Source organism: Mirounga leonina, unplaced genomic scaffold (genome assembly GCF_011800145.1).
Source record: "Mirounga leonina isolate KUSES-001 unplaced genomic scaffold, KU_Mleo_1.0 Mir_169, whole genome shotgun sequence".
NCBI classification, from domain to species: domain Eukaryota; kingdom Metazoa; phylum Chordata; class Mammalia; order Carnivora; family Phocidae; genus Mirounga; species Mirounga leonina.
In genome coordinates, this window is record NW_023270431.1 from 855,515 (window position 1) to 879,628 (window position 24,114).

Sequence of the window (24,114 nt, forward strand, 5' to 3'; positions counted from 1 at the left end):
AAGAAAGAAAGAAAGAAAGAAAGAAAGAAAGAAAGAAAGAAAGAAAGAAAGAAAGAAAGAAAGAAAGAAAGAAAAAGAAAGATCCCTTTTCTCTTCATCCTCACCAACATCTGTCATTTCATGACTTGTTAATTTTAGCCATTCTGACTGGTGTTAGGTGGTACCTCATATAAGTTTTGATTTGTATTTCCCTGATGCTGAGTGATGTTGAGCACTTTTTCATGTGTCTGTTGGCCATTTGGATGTCTTCTTTGCAGAAATGTCTGTTCATGTCTTCCCCCTACACTGTTGGTGGGAATGCAAGTTGATGCAGACACTCTGGAAAACAGTATGGAGGTTCCTCAAAAAGTTGAAAATAGAGCTACCCTATGACCCAACAATTGCACTACTGGGTATTTACCCCAAAGATACAAATGTAGTGATCTGAAGGGGCACTTGCACCCCAATGTTTATAGCAGCAATGTCCACAATAGCTTAACTATGGAAAGAGCCTAGATGTCCATCAACAGATGAATGGATAAAGATGTGGTATATATGTATACAATGGAATATTATACAGCCATCAAAAAATGAAATCTTGCCATTTGCAACAATGTGGATGGAACTAGAGGGTATTATGCTAAGCAAAATAAGTCAATCAGAGAAAGATACCATATGATCTCACTGATATGAGAATTTTGAGAAACAAGACAGAGGATCGTAGGGGAAGGGAGGGAAAAATGAAACAAGATGAAACCAGAGAGGGAGACAAACCATAAGAGACTCTTAATCTCAGGAAACAAACTGAGGGTTGCTGGAGTGGAGGGGGGTGGGAGGGATGGGGTGGCTGGTTGATGGACATTGGGGAGGATATGTGCTGTGAATTGTGTAAGACTGATTTAATTACAGACCTGTACCCCTGAAACAAATAATACATTATATGTAAATAAAAATTTTTAAAAAAAGAGAAAGAGAAGGAAAGATAAAGAAAGAAAGAAAGAAAGAAAGAAAGAAAGAAAGAAAGAAAGAAAGAAAGAAAGAAAGAAAAAAGGAAAGGAAAGGAAAGGAAAGGAAAATAGAAGCCTTATAACAAGAGAAATGGAAAAGATTTTTAAAAGACATGAATGAGACTTCCAGAGATGGAAAATACTATATCTGAAATGAAAATTCACTGGGTATAATTAACAGCATATTATACGCCACAGAAGAAAAAAGTCAGTGAATTTGAAGACATAGCAATGGAGACTATACAAAGTGAAGCACAGAGAGGAAAAAGACTTTTTAAAAAGTCATTGAAGGGACACCTGAGTGACTCAGTTGGTTGAGCATGGGATTCCTGATTTTGGCCCAGGTCATGATCTCAAGGTCCTGAGATCAAGCCTTGTGTCAAGCCCTATGTCAAGCTCCAAGTTCAATGGGGAGTCAGCTAGGGATTCTCTCTCTCCCTCTCCCAGTGCCTCTGCCCCTCCGCTTACTTGCACATGCACACGTGTGCGCACGTTCTCTCTCTCCATATAATGAATTCTCTCTCAAAATAAATAAATATATTTTTTAAAAGTCAATGAACAGAGAAGTGACCTGTGAGAAAATGTGATGTACTCTACCTTATTTTTTTTAAGATTTTATTTATTTATTTGACAGAGAGACACAGCAAGAGAGGGAACACAAGCTGGGGGAGTGGGAGAGGGAGAAGCAGGCTTCCCGCTGAGCAGGGAGCCCAATGCAGGACTCGATCCCAGGACCCTGGAATCATGACCTGAGCTGAAGGCAGGTGCCTAACGACTGAGCCACCCAGGTGCCCCATGTAGTCTACCTTATATGTAACTGTAGTCCCAGAAGGAGAAGAGACAGAGGGAACAGAAAATATAGTTTGAAGAAATAAAGGCCAAATTTTTCTGAATTTGATAAAATTCATCAAATCATAGATTCTGAAACCTCAACAAATCTCAAGTGGAATAAAAGTAAAGAAAAACACAATTAGTGTAACAAAATCACATCACTGAAAATCACCAATAAAGTGAAAATCTTAAAAGCAGCCATAGAATAAATACACATAACATACAGAGGAATAAAGATAAGAATTACGGCAGACTTCTGCTAAAAAATTATTTCAACCAAACATAATAGAGAGAAATATAAAAGTTCTGAATGGGAAAAAGAATTTCTACCTGTAATTCTTTACCCAGAGGAAGTGTGCTCAAAATGGAGGTAAACTTAAGACTCTTTTAGAGAAACAACCCCAGAGGGAATTAATCACTAACAGAACTGTGGTGAAATGTCAAAGGATGTCCTCTAGGCAGAAAGACAATCATACCAGAAAAAAAAAAAAAAAAAAAAAAAAAAAATCTGTGTCTGCACAAAGGAATGAAAATCAATGGAAATGGCAATGAAGTGGGTAAATATAAACACTTTTATCATAAAAAGTAATTTAATGCTTTAAAAATATATTGTGTTGTTTATAGCATACAGAGAAATAAAATGTTCCACACAAATAGTACAAAGGAAGAGAATACTGGGGAACAGAAGTACACTGTTAGAGAATAGAAGTGTATTATTATAAGGTTCTTCCTATGCACATGAACTGATATAATATTAATTGAAATTGTACAGTAAAGACGTATATTATAAACTCTAGGGCAACCAATAACAATTAAAACAGAAATAAAGCCAATAGTGAAAATAAAAATAATTTTTAAAAATTACTCAACCTAAAAGAAGGAGAGCGAAAGGAAATAAAGGAACAAAAAAACAGATGGGACAAGTAGAAAAAATAGCAACATTATAGATGTAAATCCAACTATACCAAAATTATATTAATTGTAAATTTTCTGAACACTTTAATTAAAAGTAATGAAAAAACAGAGGCACCCGGGTGGTGCTCTCTCTCTCTCTCTTTCTCTCTCTAAAATAATAAATAAATCTTTAAAAAAAAGTAAGGCAAAAACAGGGATTGTGAGATAGAATCAAAAAGCAAGACCCAACTATGATATTGTCTAGAAGAAACCTACTTTAAATATAAGACACACATAGTTTAAAAGTAAAATGATTAAAATAAACATGCCAACCAAACAAAATTTTTAAAGCTAGGGTGTCTGTATTTATATCAGACAGAATAGAGTTTATGATAAGGAATGTTATTTAAAGAATGGCATTCATATTGATAAAGGGATCAATTCATCAGCACATATAAAAAAACCTAAATATGAATAGCCTGACAACAGAACTCTAAAACACATGAAGGGAAATGGGTTACTTAAAAAGTTAATGATGGGGCGCCTGGGTGGCTCAGTTGATTAAGTGACTGCCTTCGGCTCAGGTCATGATCCTGGAGTCCCTGGATCGAGTCCCGCATCGGGCTCCCTGCTCGGCAGGGAGCCTGCTTCTCCCTCTGACCCTCCCCCCCACCATGTGCTCTTTCTCTCTCATTCTCTCTGTCTCAAATAAATAAATAAAATCTTAAAAAAAAAAAAAGTTAATGATGTATTTACCATACAACCCAGCAATGCCATTTCAATACATTTACATTTACCTATGACAAATAAAAACTATATCCACAAAAAGACTTGTACTTGAATATTCACAGAAGCTTTATTTTTAATTGCCCCAAACTGGAAATAATCCAAATGTCAATCAAATGATGGTATATTCATTTAATATAGAATACAGCTTGACAATAATTAGGAATGAACTACTGGTACCCTCAATGATGTGGATGGTCTCAAAAGCACTATGTTGAATTTTAAAAGCCAGATATAAATTACTATATACTGTATGATTCCATTTATATGAAATTCCAGAAAATGCAAAACTGTAATACAGAATGTAAATCAATGGTTGAAAGAAGTGAAGATGAGCGGAGGCTGCTGGCTACAAAGGAACACAAGGAAACTTTTGGAGGTGAAGGAAATGTTCTCTATCATGACTATGGTGATGGTTTTATGACTGTATGGATTTTTCAAAACAGCAACCTGTACACGTAAAATTTTAGTATTTTATTATACACACACAAAAATAAAGCTGATTTTTTTTAAATCATAAATAATGTTTATACATAAATGATCCCATTTAACCCTTATAGTATCTTTACAGGTTAAATGTTATAAATATCATTACATAACTAGGAAATTAAGGTTATATGGTAGATATGTATCTATATATATACCACTCTATTAAATGGCAGAAACATGACTATTCCTTTTAATATGCTGTCTATATCTACATTGGAATCTAAATCAAATGCTTAAATTAAATTAAATGACAACTACATATCACTGATACAAGAAAAAAAAAAAAGAACAGCCAACAATCCCATTAAGAGAAACCCTATTTCTGATGGCCCCCACAAATAAGCAGCACTAGATCTATCTTCTTAATTATATCATTTAATATGAACAAAACATATATATGAATTCAAGGAAATTGGTACAATATATAAACAAACTGTTGCAACCTACCTAATTTCTCCAATTTTACTAAAAATAATTCAGTACCAAAGAAATCAATTCTCTCCCTTTTTTCTTTAATTACATATTCGATGATTTTTTTAAAAAATTCATTTGGCTTTCTCTTCCTAATCAAATCAGAGATGTGATTTAATTACCTTCTGAAGTATGAAACAGAAAGGGAATCCTTCTCCTTTCCTACAAATCCTGCAGAGTATATTAAAAGATCATACAGGAATGACTTTTGCACAAAGAAAATAAGGTTTGTTTAACATGCTTGCTTCTCCCTAGTCTCAACAAACAAGCCAATAAAAAGCATTTTTTTAGTCCTAACACTGGCTCCACAAGTTCTATTTATTAGGATTACCTTTCTTGAAGTTAACCTGTCAACGTAAGATATTCCCCTCTTCTTTGAAGAGCAGGCTGTTCGTTCTCTGGAAACCGGAGTTATATTGTTATCTGAAGTGTCAGAGCAAAGAACTTCAAAAGGAGACAGCTGCAGAACATATCTTCACGGCTCCTTGATCTCTGGATTGGAGTGTGTACATATACTTCTAAATTGTCTAAAGGGAAATTTAGAGTTTACTTTTGGAATGTTTAAAGGTAATTTGTTCTGATAAAGGTGAAATGGGGAGACTGTTATTCCAAGAGATAGTATCCATTTAATGTGGCTAAATGCCAGCATGTTAAACTTCCACCCAAACTTATTTTGACAAGTTTTTGTTAAACATACATTATTATATGGAAAGAACATAATAGTACATTTATCAAAGCATACTTTTCATTTGGAGATTAATGCTAAAATGTGTAAGGATGAAATAATAGGATGTCTGGATTTACATCAAAATAATATGGGAGGAAAAAATTAGATGGAAGTATGGATAGGATGGAACTGACCATTGGCAGATAGTTGCTTGGATTAAGGTAATAGCTACATGGTGGTTTAATATGCTATTACCTACTTTTGGTATCTTCAAATTTCCAAATAAAAAATAAAAAATTAATATTACTAATAACAAAAGCTACATTTAAAAACCACTGTTTATGCCCAAATGAAAAAGGAACTATTTCTAAAATTCCTTGGTAACTGGAAACTAGACCACATTTTCCATTTGATGTAATATTTTATATACATGATGATTAGGAAGCTGCGCCAATCCACAAAAACCTATAAATTTTAATTTTACATCTACTAATCACTATCGTGTAGCTCAGTTTTGGATTTTAAAATCTTTTGTGGGCTGGCCTGGGCATCTAACATCTCCATATAATGTTATTTTCATGCGGTGATATATTCCCCAGAACTGAGAAAGGAAATCTAGCTATATACAATACATGTCTTCCAAACTCTCACCGATCAGTCTGGCCCCATGGTTATATGATACAATGTATTGTCCAATTCCACCCAATCTTTGAATGAAAGGGAATTTTTTATAAATGACCAGACAATGTGCAAAAACGGAGACTGCCCGAAGCAAACCAGGATATAACAGCCATTTCTATAAGGTGAACGCTTTTATGTTCTTAGGCTGAAAGAGCTCATGTGTCATAGAAACTTAATTGGTTTTCTAGTTACACAACACTGTTACTTTAAAAATAAAAACTGAGAACTATAAAATTCTATATTGATCTTTTAAACCACAAACTGTAAAATATTACAGATTTTTCCTTCTCTTCTTATAAAAATTCCTACAGATTATATTTGGTGGCTAAAATAATTCTATAGGTTCTGGAAATTTTCCAAATTTTAGTCAAATTAAAAATTATTTGTATAATAGACTAATTTCAAGTCTTTTCTACTTTTAAACAATAACCTATCTCACTCAGGACTTGCTGGAGAGCATCTGACGTATGGCAAGGACTAAACTAAGTCAGAATGTTAAATTAAATTATAAAACTCAATGTCATATTTACTCTATATTAGTCAAGAAGGGCCAGATTACCCTATGGGAGCAAATGAGCCCTGAAATATCAGTGACTTATGGCAGAAAATATTTCCTCTTCACTTAGTACTCAGAATATTTTCTTTCTATTTCACTTCAGTATAGCTCCTTTATAAGCAGAGTCTTGGGAATCCTGGTTATTTCAGCCTTGGGGCTCTTCCACCTCAATACAACTCGTGGGCATTTTTCTTTATAATGAATATTGATCATCATGATTATTATTTTTTTAGTATAAAATATTTTTTTGATGTGGTGTTTCATGATTCAGTTTGCGTATAAGACTCGATGACTTCTGATCACATTCATTAGCCAGAACTATTATAGGATGCCACCCAATTTCTAGAGCTAAGAAATCCCCACTTTCTTTGTACTCTAGAGGAGAAAAATGAAATGGGATTTGGTAAACAGAAGTGTGACCTTCACAGAGCCATAGGAGATTTTCAACCAAATGAGGGGCCCTTCTATGCTTTCTCTATTCAAAGTAGTGCGGCCGTAATGTTCACTGCCCCCCAACTTAGCAGGATGCTGTCCAAAATACCGTAAGTGAAATAAATGATTTGCAGAGGAAAGGCTTTGCACAAATGTCTTTAAGAGCACACCCTGATAGCAGGATTCATGAAATTATTCTAAACAAAATGCCTCAAATTATAATTAAATCTTTCTTTCGAGTATTCTACTTAGAGGTGGGCAAAAAGCTCATCACCGTTCACTCTAAAACAAAACAAAACAAAAACCTTTACATTTTGAAAAACAGTACTACTCAATCTCTTTGGGGGAAACATTTCAAACAGTCACTTAATATTTGCTCATTATCAACCTGTTCTGAGGGTAAAAGAAAAAAGGTTTTACAATCTATGATTTGCTATATTAACTGCATTCAATTAAAATAATAGAGGACTAATGTGGAGAAAAGAGTATTTAAAGATCTAAAGATATGATTATTTGAGAGAATTTTGGGTAATGACTTGGATGGAAAGATAACTACTTCCCATACATTTAAGTAGTGATGTGAATCATTATTGAATGATAATTAAAAGACTCAATCTACCATTTATGCATAAGAAATTGTGAGTGAACCATCTTTGGAGCTCTAATTTTGGAATTTTCTCTAATATTTATAATGTAATACAGGAAAGCCATTTAAATTCTTTTCTAGCTTTACAATATCCTTATTAATGAAAATCATATTCTCTTTTCCACAATGCATTAAAGAAAGACTGTATCTAGTGGATAAAATTGAACTAATAAGGTAGGAACTTGAATTTAAAGTTAGCTTTTTTCTTTAAATTCTTTTTTCTTTATTCTAAGGACTACATAATTGGCAGTCCATACAACTCTAAATGTCTGCGCCCCACAACTTTTTCCTGAGAAAGTGACTTCAGGCAATACTTTTCCAATTAGCTAATCTTGTGCCACATGACCTTGGCCTGAAGAGCAGAAATTAGTGCTCAAGGCAAAGATGACTATGTATTCAGGTAATAATGTAATTTATCATCCTAATTAGGAAAATTCTAGAGTAAAATGGGGACCTATTATTAATTTCACCTGGAAACAGGCAAAAACTTTGATCTTTTCCCTTGACCTTTTTAGGCATAAACTGCCTCCAAAGGGATCCAACCAGCTTTATGGAAATGTAGTCTGAGACTGCCCATAAAGGATGATCTATGTAACATTACAACAAATCGACTCAACCAGTTCCTCTCTCTTGAAAGTGTAAATAAGTCATGCCAAAAAAGACAAACAGGGGCTAGCTTCCAAGGGCTCAGTGTTGCCAGGAAGTTACCAGAGCTGTTGGCCCTGGAAACCTGCTGAATCCTGAAGAAAGGAGCTGTTTCGTCCCTCCATGAGGCTGCTATATACTCAAACTTGGAAGTACTGAAGCAGTCTCCTGATTTACCTCGCTTCCCTGGTTATCCTTACCATGAACTTCCATCACCTAATATTACCTAAAAGCATCTCTTCCTTGCAACGTTAATATGCAACACAAAGCAGACTGCCATAATCATTGGAATTTCAGTGCTCTGGAAATGGGTAGGTGATAGGGTAAGAAAGATGAGGAACCAGGTCACCATCACCTTTGGGTTAAAGATTAGGCTTCTAATAAAGCTAGAAAATCAAGTGGGTATTACTAATAAATTTAGATGCTTAGATAAATGTATTCATTTGAATATTATCCAATTCTTAAACAATTCCCACAACCAGAGCAAGTAGTATTTTACCAGACATCATACTGTTAGGACTAACCAGTAAATCCACAATGGCTTAAAAACAGGATGGAAAGTGAGAATAAATTAAGAGGCTGGTAAAGTATTTTAAAGTGTGGAATATGAGAAAACAGAATTCTTCTGAAAGTTTTGTAAGTAATCCAAATGTGCTTAAGTATTGAACCCAAGATTGTCGACTGAAACTTTTAGAACAAAGATTTGATCTACTGCCATCTAGTGGAGATTTAATTTCCATTTATTGATGAGAGGCTGAGAAAATCTAAAGCAAAAACAAAACCAAAAAATAAGTCTAATTTCAAATCCTACAGAACCTAAGTGATTATCTACTTGTGGCTTCAGTCTCATGGAGCTCTGAGACTGTCATCAAGACAAGGGCACCACCTGAAGTGGAGGAGGGGGCAGAAAGCTAAGGCTCTGAGGTCCCACCCCTAATCCAACCAGGGCAGTTACAGTATTACATATTCTAAATGTTGAGCTACTGACTCAATTTCATTTGAAGAAAGGATTTCACTTTGAAAAAGAAAAAAATAATGTCAGGTAAGACCTTATCTGACCCCATGTCCATCATTCTATAAACTGATATACCAATAAACATTGGTTTTCTTTTTTTTTTTTTAAAGATTTTATTTATTTATTTGAGAGAGAGAATGAGAAAGAGAGAGCACATGAGAGGGGGGAGGGTCAGAGGGAGAAGCAGACTCCCTGCCGAGCAGGGAGCCCAATGCAGGACTCGATCCAGGGACTCCAGGATCATGACCTGAGCCGAAGGCAGTCGCTTAACCAACTGAGCCACCCAGGCGCCCTCTTTTTTTTTTTTTTAATTTATTTTATTTATTTGTCAGAGAGAGAGAGAGAGAACAAGCAGGGGGAGTGGCAGACAGGAGAAGCAGGCTCCCCACTGAGCAGGGAGCCCAGTGCAGGACTCGATCCCAGGATCCTGGGATCATGACCTGGGCCGAAGGCAGATGCTTAAGCGACTGAGCCACACAGGCATCCCAAACATTGGTTTTCTAACGTCACACAAATGGCTAGTGGCATCTTTTGATTCCTGTTCTCATTCAAATAATCTTGGATAACTTCAAGTCTAGTAGACTTCAAGTCAGGTGGTCTTGTTCAATAGCACCAAGAGCTTATTTCATTTAAAAAGAGATTATTTCCTTGATCCTTATTTAAAATAATTTGACTTTACTATCTTCCTTGTATTATTAGAAGCATGCATCAGTATAGAATCCCAAAGTAAATCAATGGAAATGAGATCATAGCTGTAAGCTGTAATTATATCATGTCAAATACAGATTTAGAAATAGTCTTGAACTCCCTCAAAATAATAATGAAAATGTAACTTCTGAGGGATATTTTCTCTCCTCTCCTTTAGAGTCACTTAATTTTAATGGTGAAAGAGACATCACAAATCATTTAATAAAAGTATCATTTTTTAAATTATTTTATGTTTTATAAAGCATAAAACTGCGGCGCCTGGGTGGCTCAATTGGTCAAGCACCTGACTCCTAATTTCAGTTCAGGTCATGATCTCGGGGTTGTGAGATCAAGCCCCACAATGGGCTCCACACTCAGTGCACAGTCTGCTTGGGATTCTTTCTCCCTCTCCCTCTGCTCCTCCTCCCACTTGCACACACGTATGCTCCCTCTTTCTCTCTAAATAAATAAATAAATTCTTTAAAAAAAAAAAAAAAAGGCCTAAAACTATCAACTCTCTGACCTGCAGAGAAGTCACACTACTAGTCCCCAGTAAGTTTGAGTGTATCTCCAGCTTTCCTGTCATTCAGCAATAGGATGGATGAGTGAGAGAGAAAGAACAAACAGGTTTATGGCAGGTGGTGGTTGTTGTTTTGTCTGTTAATGATGGGGGAACGTTGGGGATTTTTGAGTTCTGGGAGGAAAGAGTTGGTTGAAGGGAGATGATACAGGAGAAAAAAGGATCATCAGTGAAGTAAGGTCCTTGAGGATTTAAGAGAAAATATAATCCAAAATGCATGTGGAAAAGATGCTACTCTCCAGGAATGAGATGGGGTATCCAAATCTAGAATAGCATTGTCACTTTGATATATCTCACCTGAATTTGACACAGACAAATGTTTTTATCAAATGACATTGAAGTTTTCTATTATACATGTATCCTATTTCATCTCATTATAATTTGTAAATTTGTAATTCAAAAATCTAGGGTTTTTTCCCTATATCTATCTTATAAGCTACTCCCTCCTTCATCTTTAATACAAATGTACATCCCTCATATGATACCACATAATATTATGTGCCTCTTAGTGTTTAAAAGTAAGATATACAATTGCTAATAAAGTGAAACTTCAATATTATTCAAAAGATGTGTATATTTTTAAATAGAGTTTATGTAACCATGGTAACATATAGAGTAAGTTAACTAGACATTATAATTTTCTTCCATATCCTTCTTGAATTTTTCAAATTTATAATAGATAAAGTATCACTTGTGTAGTCAGAATTCTTTCTAAAAAGCAACATTTAAAAAAAAATCTTGGTTCTTTTTCTGAGTCTGCTACAAAATATTCTGTGAACTTAGGCAAGTCAAATACCATTTCTTTTCCATACTTCCTGTGCCTATTTGAAAAATAAGGGAATGAAACTAGATCATTTTATTCTATTTCAAATGTTAAATCGTTCTTATTTTATGATACAATTATTCTCATTTTGAATAAGGATGTCTATTTGGTATATAAATTGCTGATTATTTCTTTTATGCCCATAAGTCAATAAAATTTTAAAATATTCATGGGCTTTATAAAGAACTAAATAACAAGAGAAGGTGCTTTTCCAAAGAGAGAAATCATTTGAGAAGCTCCGGGGTACATTTTAAAAGATGAATTATATATGTTGGTAGAAAATGACAAAAACCCATCCCTCCCAGTAAGGAAAAATAAAAGTTTTCAAAGACAAATGAAGTAATAAGTTTTCCACATGCCCTTACATATTGACTAGAACACGGAAGATATCAAGACAAGCAGGAATTTGATTTTCTGTGTTTCTTCTTTATTAAATTGTCACATAAAAGTCATGGGCAAGTGGCACCATCAACTCCAGGAGGGCCTAAGACGTCAGGTAAGCTATTGAGTGAAAGAAAATTTATGGTCTGAAATTACCTCCATCATGGAACCCTCTTATTAAGAATGGGCCGGGTTTTAAATAATGCTTTCCATTTCTCAAAGCAATTTGTATAAGAGAGCAAAACCTCATCAATGTAACTTAATAAATAAATATTATTACCATATAAAGGAATACTAGAACAAAACTTCATGAAAGCATAGGATTTTGTCTATTTGCTTTACTGCTATGTCCTTCGCTGCTTATAGCAGATTGGCACAGAAATAGTGCTTAAACAATATTTGTCAAAAGAATTAACATTCTGGACTCCTTCCTGATTTTAATAGAGACCAGCATACTAATGAAATCTGATGTTTAAATGAGAGAGTTTAATTCAGCAATTACTCATTGAGTGTCTAACACATGTTAACAAAATTACCTATCACTATTGCAACCGTACTTTCAAAACCAAAACTCGATTTGCATGGTCTGCCGAGTACAAATAACCTTATGAAGACAACAAATTAGAACATCTGTTGTTGAAAATAAATTCAGGAGTTAACTTTATATTATAGAGTAGCCACATAATTTCTAACCTAAAATGGGTCACTATGGAAAATGAAAGGGGGCATCCTCAATATTTACCCTGGGCTATCATGCCTGAACTAGAAGTGTCCCTGGGGAAACAGTGTGTATGGTTTCTTTAATAAACTCCAAGTAAAGTCTGTACCTCGTGAAAACATATGTTTCTACAGTGCTAAAAACTAAGTCAGTCAATCCTAGAAAATCAATTATTAAATAACAAAGGTAAAAAATTAAACTTAATGAAATTTGAAAGAATCTGAGATCATCAGGGCTAGGACAGTGAAGATAAAGTTTAACTCCATTGCAAAATGAACTTTTAAGAACTGAAAAACTAAGTAGATCCTAGTACACAATGACACTGACATCCAAGACTATTTTTGGTGATGTTTAATAGAATGTTAGCTAATTGCTGTTTAAAAGGACAAGAGGGCCCAGGAGTTATTAAAAGACAGCATTGCGGGGTGCCTGGGTGGCTCAGTCGTTAAGCATCTGCCTTCAACTCAGGTCATGATCCCGGGGTCCTGGGATCGAGCCCCGCATTGGGCTCCCGGCTCGGTGGGGAGCCTGCTTCTCCCTCTGACCCTCTTCCCTCTCATGCTATCTCTCATTCTCTCTCTCTCAAATAAATAAAATCTTAAAAAAAAAAAAAAAAGACAGCATTGCTATAAGATACCCAAAACAGAATGTGTAATTTCTTTGTTTTTTTATACACACAGTTTAAGCAATAACTACACCTACAAGGTATCATGACAAAGTTCATCTAATTGCCAAACCCACTATTGACACCACGAAAAAAAACGTAAAAAGAGCCTGAAGGAAGTAGTAACAAACCTTAAGAGATAAGATGGAATCATAAAACATCACAAAATTGGCACACAGTCGTTCAAATATAATACTGCGTATAGATTACCATCTCTTCACCTTAACGATACTCCTGACAATTTGTCGCATCTAAAAATCTATATCCCTTTGAACATCCCTCCAACTCAATCATTAGAAACCCTTTCTGATTCTCGTCTCTATTCAAATATGTTAATGTCCCCTAAGAGAGAGAGAAACAGAGAGACACAGTGACAGAAAGACACACACACACACACACACAGAAAAAGAGAGAGAGAGTTTCTTGTACTTCTTTTTAAAATGCACCAATCTTCAGTCTCAGTCATCATTCCCAGATTAAGATAAGAAAACAATCTGATTTAATTAAGTTGCATGAACAATCCCCTCAATTCAGTCAAATTAATGGGAGCTTTTATTTGAAATGTAAACAAAAGCAATCTTATTCTCTAATCTAGAACACATAATACTAGAGATTGTCTCCGCAGAGCTGGCATTTTATTGAAATCATACTGCTCTTATTGACATTTAAGCACACACTTGAATGGGCTTTTCAGAGTCTACAGAACAGAGAGAAAACACTACTCCACAGGTCTTACTTCACCCACACAATCTACTCTTCTTGGTAGTCATTATAATTACCCCTATTTTATAATAAGAAAAGTGAGGCTTAGAGAATTTACACAGGGTTCTAAATAGATTAGAATCAATTTTTTTCTTCCTGAGCACAATAGGGATTGCTATAGGAAAATCCATGTGTGTCAATTATCTGATTGATGAGCATTAGACATTTGGACTGTGAGTTAAGCTTATGGACAGAATGCCACTGATTAGGAAGCTATCCACTGGTCATTCTACGGTATCAGGATCTTAAATATTAGCTCTACCACAGAGCTCTGAAAAAAATAAAAATAAGTGGTTTCATGCATATTTACATATGTCTTAGGACTTTTTTTTCCTGACACATCCAACTAGTAAGGGAGGGAAAAGTGGAATCAAGGAACAAAATATTTTTAATTGCCTGTAATTATAAAATCATACCAGTGTAATTAAAAGATGATACAGTTTTTTAAAAACTTTTAAAATGAAACCAATATTTGATGAGATAAACCTGATAATTATATTAAAACCATAGTTTGATAACTCGGTCAAATAAAAGAAAAACTGACAGAATAGGTAGAGTCAATAAACAAAGTATTTATATAAGCATGAACATATCCATATAGCACTGAATGATACCATCTTAATATTTAAACATACACACACACACTCACTCACACTCCCCAACTACATTTTACACTCTGAAGAAGAGAGACCATGAATTTGCCCATCCTTAAATTATCATCTTTTGCAAAAGTGCACAGAATCCTCAACTCTTGTAAGGTAGGTACTATTACACAGATGATAAAATTGAGACTCAGAGAAATTACTGAACTTGCCCAAGGTTATGTATGTAGTAAGTAATGGAGCCTAGTTTCAGGATCAGGCATATGGCCAGAGATTCCTGTGCTCCTAACCACTTCTCTACGGCCCCACAGAGTTAAGTGATCATTAAATAATAACTGACATAGTTTCCCTTATTATTAGCTCTGGTTCTCACTGTGTAAAAATAAACATTCTGAAAATAAGTACACCTTAAATATGTTACTAATGAGGCATTATCTTGGTAGCTTCAGAAAGCAATGAGAAAATCCGCTACATTGACCTTCATTCTTGCCCACAAATAGAAAAATTGTTAGTAACATGAAGTAAAGGAATCCTAGGAGGAAAAAAAAATTATCAACTGTTTAACACAGAAGAGGATAATGGAGGGCACAGGTGAAATCACAGCGTGACCCTGAAAACAGCTAATGAGCCTGTAGACCATATCAATGGGCCTTGTGTCTTCAGAGCACAGAGATGGCATTGCTTCAGCCTGCATTCCCTAGACCTTCTAATGAGAGCATTCTCTTGAGTTCTAAGTGTCAAGATCATAGAAGAACCCCAGATAAAGTGAAGTAAACTCAAATGAGAATCACAGGGCTCAAACCTATTGCTTTTCTAGGATTTTTGAGGAGATGAGTACATAAATTACATGACAAGACTAAACACTTTAATTATATACTAATACATATTGGTATGTAGCATTTCCATAATAAACATCAAAAATAATGCTGAACTGAAGTTCAAGAGGCTAGGTCTATTGCCTGAAGTTTCTAACATGTGGTAAGTGCATGACACGTTTGAGAAAGAAATAGTCAGAAAATTGAGGAAGAGACTGGACAAGGATTCATCCAGAAAGGGATGAAACTAACCACACTTCTGTTTTCTGTTTTCTCCTTTGCCTTCACTAAATTAAACCAATTCTGTTACATTCCACAACTTGTTGACTCGATCCCTTAGGCCTGACCACTAGGTAAAAACTAGAAAATCTGACATTAGGCATGGGATTTTTAGTAAATAGTGGCTGCAAGTTTCTTCTCTTTTAGCATCCTGGGGGTGGCAGTGGGTTGGACACAAAATGTGTCACCAGGACTGAGGAAGCAGAGATGCCTCAAATACCTGGATAGTCAGGATCTAGTGACACTAAGTGACATTCTGCAATTGCCAAATCAATAGGTATTAATTTTCTCATAAAATAGGTGACCTATTTAATAAGAAATATATCTAGAGGAAAGAGGAAACGGAAACATTTAGCCTAATAATCATTTTTAGTAATTCGGAATTATGAGGCCATTGTAATAAAACCATGACCTTCCATTTATATGGTCCTTAACCATTCTGAAATTGCTTTTGTAGGCATTACCTTAAGTGATCTGGATTGTTGCATAAATACAAAAACATAGGGAAAATATTAATCTAGGTCAATAGCTTTGAAACAAATTTATAAAATACTATGTGCATATCTAACAAAATGAACCAGAGAAACTCTTTATGGATGTAGAATAAGAAAAAACGTTTTGTTCCGATAGCCAAACAGCAAGATCACATGTAGTGATTATTCAACGTGGGTGCAGTGCTTAAGAATATGGGTTCTCAAGTAAGAATCTTTGCTTTGAATCCCAGTTTTGCTGCGGTTTAGTCATGTGACTTTGACAAGTTGCTTAACTTTTCTGAAACTCTGTTTTCTCATCTGTAAAATAAAGATAATACCAAAAGACGGACCTGAGAATTAAATGAGATAATGCCTGCACAGTCCACAGTGTAGCATACGGCGTGTAACTCATCCCCATAATCCATATCATGTTGTTCCTCCTTGTGCCAGCAACCAGACCAGCGCCGCTGTTCAGTAACAGTAAGACACGTGATCATCAATGTCATGAAAATACTCATTGAGCTCCTAAATATACTTGACAATTGCTCTTGACGTTGAGCATGTTTGGAGGTTTGGGTAGGAAGAATTGCTTGAATATGAAAACTGTGCAGGTCAGTTTCATCTGTTTCTTTGCCATCCTACAAATAAGTGATTCTCAATCACAGACCTACAAGCATAGGTCCCAATACTTACTCCTGCTTTTCTAATTCAAGAGTTCATTTTGGAATAAGAATCATATGATCATCCTATAAAAACTCTCAACATAAAGGGGATTGTCCCATTAGTTTTGTCTTACTTATCACTACTTTTTTTTTAAAAAAAGATTTTATTTATTTATCTGAGACAGAGAGAATGGGAGAGACAGAGAGCACATGAGAGGGGGGAGGGTCAGAGGGAGAAGCAGACTCCCCGCCGAGCAGGGAGCCAGATGCGGGACTTGATCCAGGGACTCCAGGATCATGACCTGAGCCGAAGGCAGTCGCTTAACCAACTGAGCCACCCAGGCGCCCTGTCTTACTTATCACTACTTTAATAAGTTTAGAAAAGACAACAATATTCAGATGCAAATGGCTTTCAGTTACCATGTCTCAAACCATGATGCAAAGTAACATTTTTCTTTAACTAAGATGATCCATGTTTACTCACTCTCTGAGCTCTTAAATATGTCTGTACATATTCTGTCTGAACAGAAGAAGCTGAACAGACTCCTACTATTTTTCCTGTCTTTGAGAAACATTTGTTCCTTAAGAGGGCACAATTCATCTCATATGAGATTCAGAATTCTATTTTTAAATACTGGGATGAAAAGAAGTACCATCATTGAGATACCTGAAGATTTTAGCAGGACAAAAGGAAAAAAAAAAAAAGAAAAGGTCAGTAATAATAGCTAAATTCATCGGTTAAAAAAAAAAAACAAACAAGGTATAAACTGGTCCTTCCCAAATCTTATTTAACCAGTCCTATAGTTTAAGATACAATATTCATGTTAATTGAATTCAAAGCCACTGCAAAGTGAACCCAGATATGAGGTTTCCATTTTTCTCCATCAAAACCAAAATTATTTTAAAGAATACTAACATAAATGGTGATTTATTAGTAGTTGATTACATTCTTGTAGGGTAGTAGAAAAAATACACCTCAATAAGTTTCAGTCTCCTTGTTTTCAACCATAAAATACTATACACTCCCAGTGAATTACAGTGAATGTAATTTATGTTAGCACCATAAAATTGTATAATCTTATCTAGCTGATTTTAAAAGTACTGGTTATTTAGTGGAGTGGAAAGAATATTGAACCAGTCATTCTGAATTCTGGATACCAGTCTCAGCTGTTCTGAGGAATTTGATAGAACATAGTCTTGGGCAAGATACTTTTCCTCTCTAAGACTTGTATAAAACATGGACTTCAGACCAGCCAATGTCCAGTGCTAAAATTTCTGTTTTCCCATATATAAAAAGTAAAGATGTATATATTTTCTGGTTACTTCATTCCCATCTCATAACACGTATTGGGCAAAGAGCTTGAAATAGGATCGTAAAATTCTAAGCACAACTTGCAAACATCTTAATGAGAATATCACTGTTTGCAAAGAAATTAATCTCTACTTAGCAGTAGTACAGTAGCCAAAAGTATAAACAAAAATGAGCAGCATAAAACCAAAACCATATTTTGGCATTATCAGATTATACCAGGTGCATCTAGAAATACACTCTTAAAAGACTGTTGTGCTAGTTTATGGATTAAAAATACATATCTTAATTATAACACTAAGAATAAGACTCAGGATTCCATATTCCCTGATTTATTATGCTTTATAGAGCATTTCAACGCCCAACATTAATTGCTTACCTCCTCCAAGTAATTAATTCTTCCATATCATTAACAGTAGAGCTTGATACTATAATTTGCTTATCACAGCTGCTTTGGCAATTTATTTACATCCATTTCACTTACGTTTTAGTTTGAAAACACCAAACCAAGTTGGCTTAATCCTATATCTGATAAATTGGGAATTTACAATTCCCTATCATTGGTTATTTAAGAAAAATAATGCAGCAACCATTTATTCTGAGCTTTATAATGTAGGACCCGTGCAATGAAAGGCGTAACACTGATAAGGCAAAACTGACATCAGCCATTACCTGGTCGTAACAGTTGACAACAGCAATAGTAAGCCTTGGAATTTGTAAACACTCCCGTCACAATTTACAATGAACCTTTAACTCATTAATTAGATCATTGATTTAAAACTTAAGAGCATAATTCATTATTCTTAGAGCAGAGGGTAGGGGGCGAATTCAACGTGGTCTCTGTCCCCAAGGGGCTTTCAGTCTAGTGGAAAAGATATGCGCACGTGTGGCCCCACAGCAGTGTGGACTGCCACACAGACAACAATGGAGATACAAAAAGAATGATGGAGAAGTGGGAGATTCTGGCCATGATGATCTGAAAAGATTTCACAAAAGCAGGAATACTGAATCTGGTCCGTGAAGCAAAGAAGGATTTCAGATGTTTAAAAAAGAAAGGGGGAGTATTCCACAATCTTTCTGTGCTGGCAGTATATTTAATTTTTGCAGATAAGGAAAAGCGGAGAAATTACATGATCTGATCCAAGTCAGAACAAGAGAGAATCAAAGCCATTCCCTGAGCCTTTAACTCCCGAGTCAAATGGTTCCTGCTAGATCTCATCGCTTCCTTCCCAAGGTGAGACAAGGTTTCTCTGTTCTCACAGCCATCGACGCCCTCCATCGATCCCTCGGTGTTGCCACACCCTTTGCAGGACCTTGGGAGGATGTGCAGAGAAACACACAGAGACAGCCATGTCTTCCTAGAACACGTTACCTTTCAGCTTTGTGTCTAAAACTCAAACAAACACATCGAGGTCTATTTTGGGCCCCCTTTACCCACCCTTCTCCATCATTTCAAAGAAAAGGGAGCTTGCGCTTTTCCCCATGGCATGCTCAAGAAGACTGCAGTCCGTTCCTCTAAACCTTCCATTTTTCTACTTCAGTTTTGTCAAGGGTTCCCAGTTCCAAGAAATCGTAATTCAGAACGTGGGGGAGGTTGCAGATTTTTGGCTCAGGAGGTCGTGCAGATGTTATTCCTTAAGGAAGATGATCATGATTGCCTATGTGAGTAATGGCTGTGAGTCGGCTAGGAGCCAAAAGTTCTCTTATAGCAGAATGTATAAACCATTCTCCTACTGAAAGAAGGCCCCCAGTAGGATAATATATTATTACACATGATTCAAATTACAGGATCTGCAGCAGGGGAGCTCATGACTGATTCAGGACAGGCGCTCCCTGAATACTGATGATGGGATGATGGAATGCCTCATGAATTAAAAGGGCTGTGGTTTAGCGCCTAAATCCTTCATATGCTTGAAAAAGTGTCTATGCCTATCATTGTACCCTTTAAGCTTCTTAAACGAATCATGCACTGTTATGAAACCCTTGTCGATGTTTTAAAAATTCCATGTCTTTGAATAATCATATTCAAAATACTCTTTTTTAAAAAAAAACAATGAAACTTTACCTTCTCTGCCAGAAAACCATATCCCTTTAATGCCAATATGCAATAAAGATACGGCTTAAGACAAATCGCATTTAAGTGTGACCCAATTTCCGCTCTTTGGGATTCTCCAAAGCAACCTGAAAATCTTCACATGCCACACATTTCCAGCCTCTTTAAGTTATCTATATGACAAATAAGTTTATCTCTGACAAACCAAATACAAATGTACGATACGAGACAAAAATTATGTTTCCAGAGGTTTTCTGCTGACAAATGAACTCATTCGTGAATATTACCTCATTTGGTCTATTTTAGTTATATAACAAACTAATAAATTAGCTAAAGGTATTACACTGGAAACGGAGATCAGGCATTTTTACAGAAACACTAAGGCAGATGTTAAATATTACACATTCTAAAACACAAATGCTGCGACATATTCTAAAATAATATGTAAGCTGGTCCCTTAACTTCTTTTCAAGCTGGTTCTTGTATTCAGTTTTTCTAGTAAATGGATGCAAATCAGGTGCATTGTGCTGGGACGGGAAGAGAGAGATTTGTCCAGAAATGACCTCAGTTCTATTCATTAATAAAATGACATGTTGGCTGAGCGCAGTGAAGAATGAAATATAACAAGAGTGAACTTTCCTCCATGTGACAGAAGCACATAAGTGCTTTTGGGATAAAACCCTGTATGTAAAATGGCCACTGCAGCATAAAATTTGAAAACATAAAGGAAGCCCTAAGATGCAGATTGCTTGGAAAAAATTGCAAGTTCCACGGCAATGCACTCCCTTACTCTCTATTACCTTGGACAATTCTGAATCCCAACTTGCAAAAAGCATGCTATTCATAAGGGAGGAAGTGCAGTCAGATAAAATAAACAAAGGTTTAATTTTTTCTAAGACTTTTTTTTTTTTTTCAAGAAAGACGATCATTTTGCAAGGTCAAAACAGAGCAGAATTGTACCCAGAATCACTTTCAGTGACAGTAGACAGCAATGGGTGGGGTGGGAGGAGAAGGTAAAAGCTATCAGAGAGAATGTAGCCACACTTTTGCATAGAGGTTTAAATTATGCCACCAGAATAATTAATGGAAGGACCTAATATGGGGGGGGGTAACAGGAAAGGGGGGAGGCTATGTTAAACAAAGTTCATTACTGCATGATGTAAATGAGTTTCTCACCAGTGATGTCACTGATTGGCTGAGCCGCAGAGCTGGCTTCGAGCATGGCCGGATTGGCTGCTAGCTCTTCTGGTGCCTGCCTGCTTGGGCAGCGGTTGAACCAGATACTTTCTGTCTCTCTTGTTGTCGTTTGAAGCAAATCTTGTTCAGCCCAGCTGTGTCTCCATAGTAGTGGCACCCTAAGAGAGAGTCTCCCTCCTGCTTCCCACGGCTCGTCTGTGAGGCGGCCGCTGCTATGAAATACCAGCGCTTGGCACCAAGCCCAGACAGCATTCTCAGATCCATCTATAACACACACATACAAAAAGAAAATAAAAAAAAAAAAAGCAGTTCTTTCATCTGAATTGCATCCTAAGGAGGATTAAGAAGGCTTCCATTGCTACTGATTTGTGTCCTTTCAATTTGATGGCTAAAATAGTTTTTGAAATACAGTATCCTCTCATCTGCAGTAGAACACCATTGGTTAAAAAAAAGATAGGGGGGATCCCCCCCTCCCATGTTTACCTTGATTACAGAAAAATAATTCTTCATTCCCCTCCTAAGCACCGTAACTGATGGTTTTGGTCCCCTACCAGAATTTTAAACTCTCGCCAGATTTCTAATTATATCCGAGTCATTATTTTCAAGTTAAGACAAGGGATCGTAATTAGCATTATTTTTTAGCTATGCGAAATGAGACAGGGCATGAAACAGAAACGATCTATGGAGAGGCAGAGAGAGAGAGAGAAAGAACAAATCTGTGCAGCTTTTTCAGTTGAGCTGACACCCCCTCCTTCCCCGCTCTCCCTCCACCCCCCTTGCAAAAAAGAATGCAGTCATATGAACTTTACCAGACAATGGAGTACCTACAGGCTCTCCCCTAGACAAGTCCTTTATAACCAGCCAGTGCTATGTGCTGCAGACAGTGGCCAATCGGCAGGCTCCTTTCTGCAGCAGGGACACAATAGGTGCATTGGCCACACTGTCCTCCTAGCCCCTGACAGCAGTTCAGGTTCATTTATTGTACACTGGAAGGCACATATGTCTTTAATATTCACTGTGAAATTATCAGTGAGGCTGCCTTTACTTCGCCGTAATTACATCCACCTAATTACCGCACACGAGCTGCAATAGCACTGTTTGCACAGAGTGGCGCATAGGCATGCATGCCGTAAAATATGCATGAACATGCTTGCTTATTTCAATAATAAAATCCCCCAATCATTTCCTTCCCAGAGCTTAATGTTTCATCCAGAATACTTCAGCGGGTATAGTCATCGTTTCTCCCCTCCAAAAGAAAGAAGTGTGTGTGCATATATGTGTGTGTGTGTGTGTTTGCGTGTGTCTATGCATATATACATATATGTGTACTTGCATAATTTAAACATTGTTTTAGTCGTACATTGGGGTGAGGTAGGGAAGTGGAACCTAGTCAGCAAATAAAAGGTTACTGAGGACCTAAGGCATTTTCCCTTTATCACTAAACATCAGAATGAAGTAATAAGGGAACCTGCATGCATCGCCATAGCTGTGCATAGATGCCGATTTATTAGGAGTCCAGCTATCATGAGCACCTACATATGTCTCATTTCCATGTTACATAATTGTAGCATTCCTTGCAACACTGACTCAAAATGGGTGAAAAATTGAATCTTGGCTTTTTGGTGTGTATTAGTTAAACAGAGTTGGGAACAGTCTGCAGTGGGAACCGCCCGCTAAATTTTTTTTTATTTTATGCATGTTGCATTTACATATTCATGAACAGAATAGCTGTTATGACCGCTGATTCCGCAGCAGGAGATGAAAAGACAGGAGCCAGCAGACAGAGTGTATTAATTTCTAGGGGAAGAATGGCAACGTATGATGACCAGGAAGAGAAGATACTTGGGGTTTCCTTGAGGGGTCACCTCATTGTGTAATAAAGGATCTGGGTAGACAACTAACCAAAATATGTGTAAGTATAATAAACTTAGAAAGTAAAACCAATTTGCATTGTTCACGGCCATTCAGCCACACTGTAAAGAAATAAGTATTTTGAAATGGAGATTTCTGGCTCGGGTCTTTGCAGGTAAATAAAATTGCCTTTTCTTTTATGGCTACTTAGAATATCATCAAAATGGGATGTGCTCAGCAGCTCCGATTTTTCTTATTATTTTATGATTTATACATTTCTTGTTCCAAATCAGAATGCTAAGCTTTAAGCATTGATTATTTCCTAAGGTGGAATTTCACCAATGTTTACCGATGCTTATGGCTACATTTTGGATTTTTAGCTCATGATTCTCTAATCAGGAATGGAATTCATCATTATAGTAGGCACATGAGGAGAAACAGCATATCTATATAGATACATGTATATAACACATAGTTCACCCATGCTAGAGAGAAAGGATCCCGATGTTATTTTTATCAATTTATATTTTATAGTTCTTTTTATTAATATTTATAAGATTTGTATTATAACATACATTCAAATTGATTTTGCATTTTATAAGAATTTTTTAAAAAGCACAGTTATTCTATGTATACTTTCCAAAAATCAATGGATTTTTCGATAGGAAGGATGAGTGAGGCAAATTCCAAACTAGACATGTAAGAGATCACAAGACTCAATTATAAAAAAACACAAATGATATAAGAAAATTCTACATTTTTATTCCTGAACTACTACATATATTGAAATCAAAACACCAGAAATCAAAGATGTATATTTTTACTTGATATATAATGCAAGATACTTCTTTCCTTGGTGATTGTAGAAAAACCTAAAAAGCTATTTGCCTCACCTTGTTGATGGTTTTTCTATCAGAGTCCAGTTTTTCTAAACGTTCAAGTAAATCACAAAAAAATTTACTGGTAATCAAATCAAGATATGTATACCTCATCTCCATCTCTCTCTCTTTCTCTCAAACACACACACACACACACACACATAAATACACACATATACAACCATGGCTGTTCTCTTTTTCTGTAAGATTGTGCAACTTTTCTACCTAGTCATCTCAGTTCTTTGATCTGGCATTGTACAAAAAAGCCTAAGAAAATCAAA

General features: G+C 35.9%; 1 protein-coding gene across 2 annotated transcripts in view; it reads right to left on the minus strand.

The window, feature by feature from the left end:
• LOC118017319 overlaps window positions 1–24,114 on the minus strand; it is a 276,646-nt gene that overhangs the window by 192,516 nt on the left and 60,016 nt on the right. The window contains exons 2-3 of one of the 2 annotated variants that reach the window (XM_035015119.1): window positions 21,084–21,368; window positions 4,498–4,984 (exon numbers count right to left, since the gene is read on the minus strand). In XM_035015119.1, the coding sequence (XP_034871010.1) occupies window positions 4,869–4,984; window positions 21,084–21,368 (401 nt within the window). In that variant the 3' untranslated portion in view covers window positions 4,498–4,868. Of the gene's footprint in view, window positions 1–4,497; window positions 4,985–21,083; window positions 21,369–24,114 lie in introns of those variants that run through there. The other variant, XM_035015120.1, reaches the window with a different exon arrangement.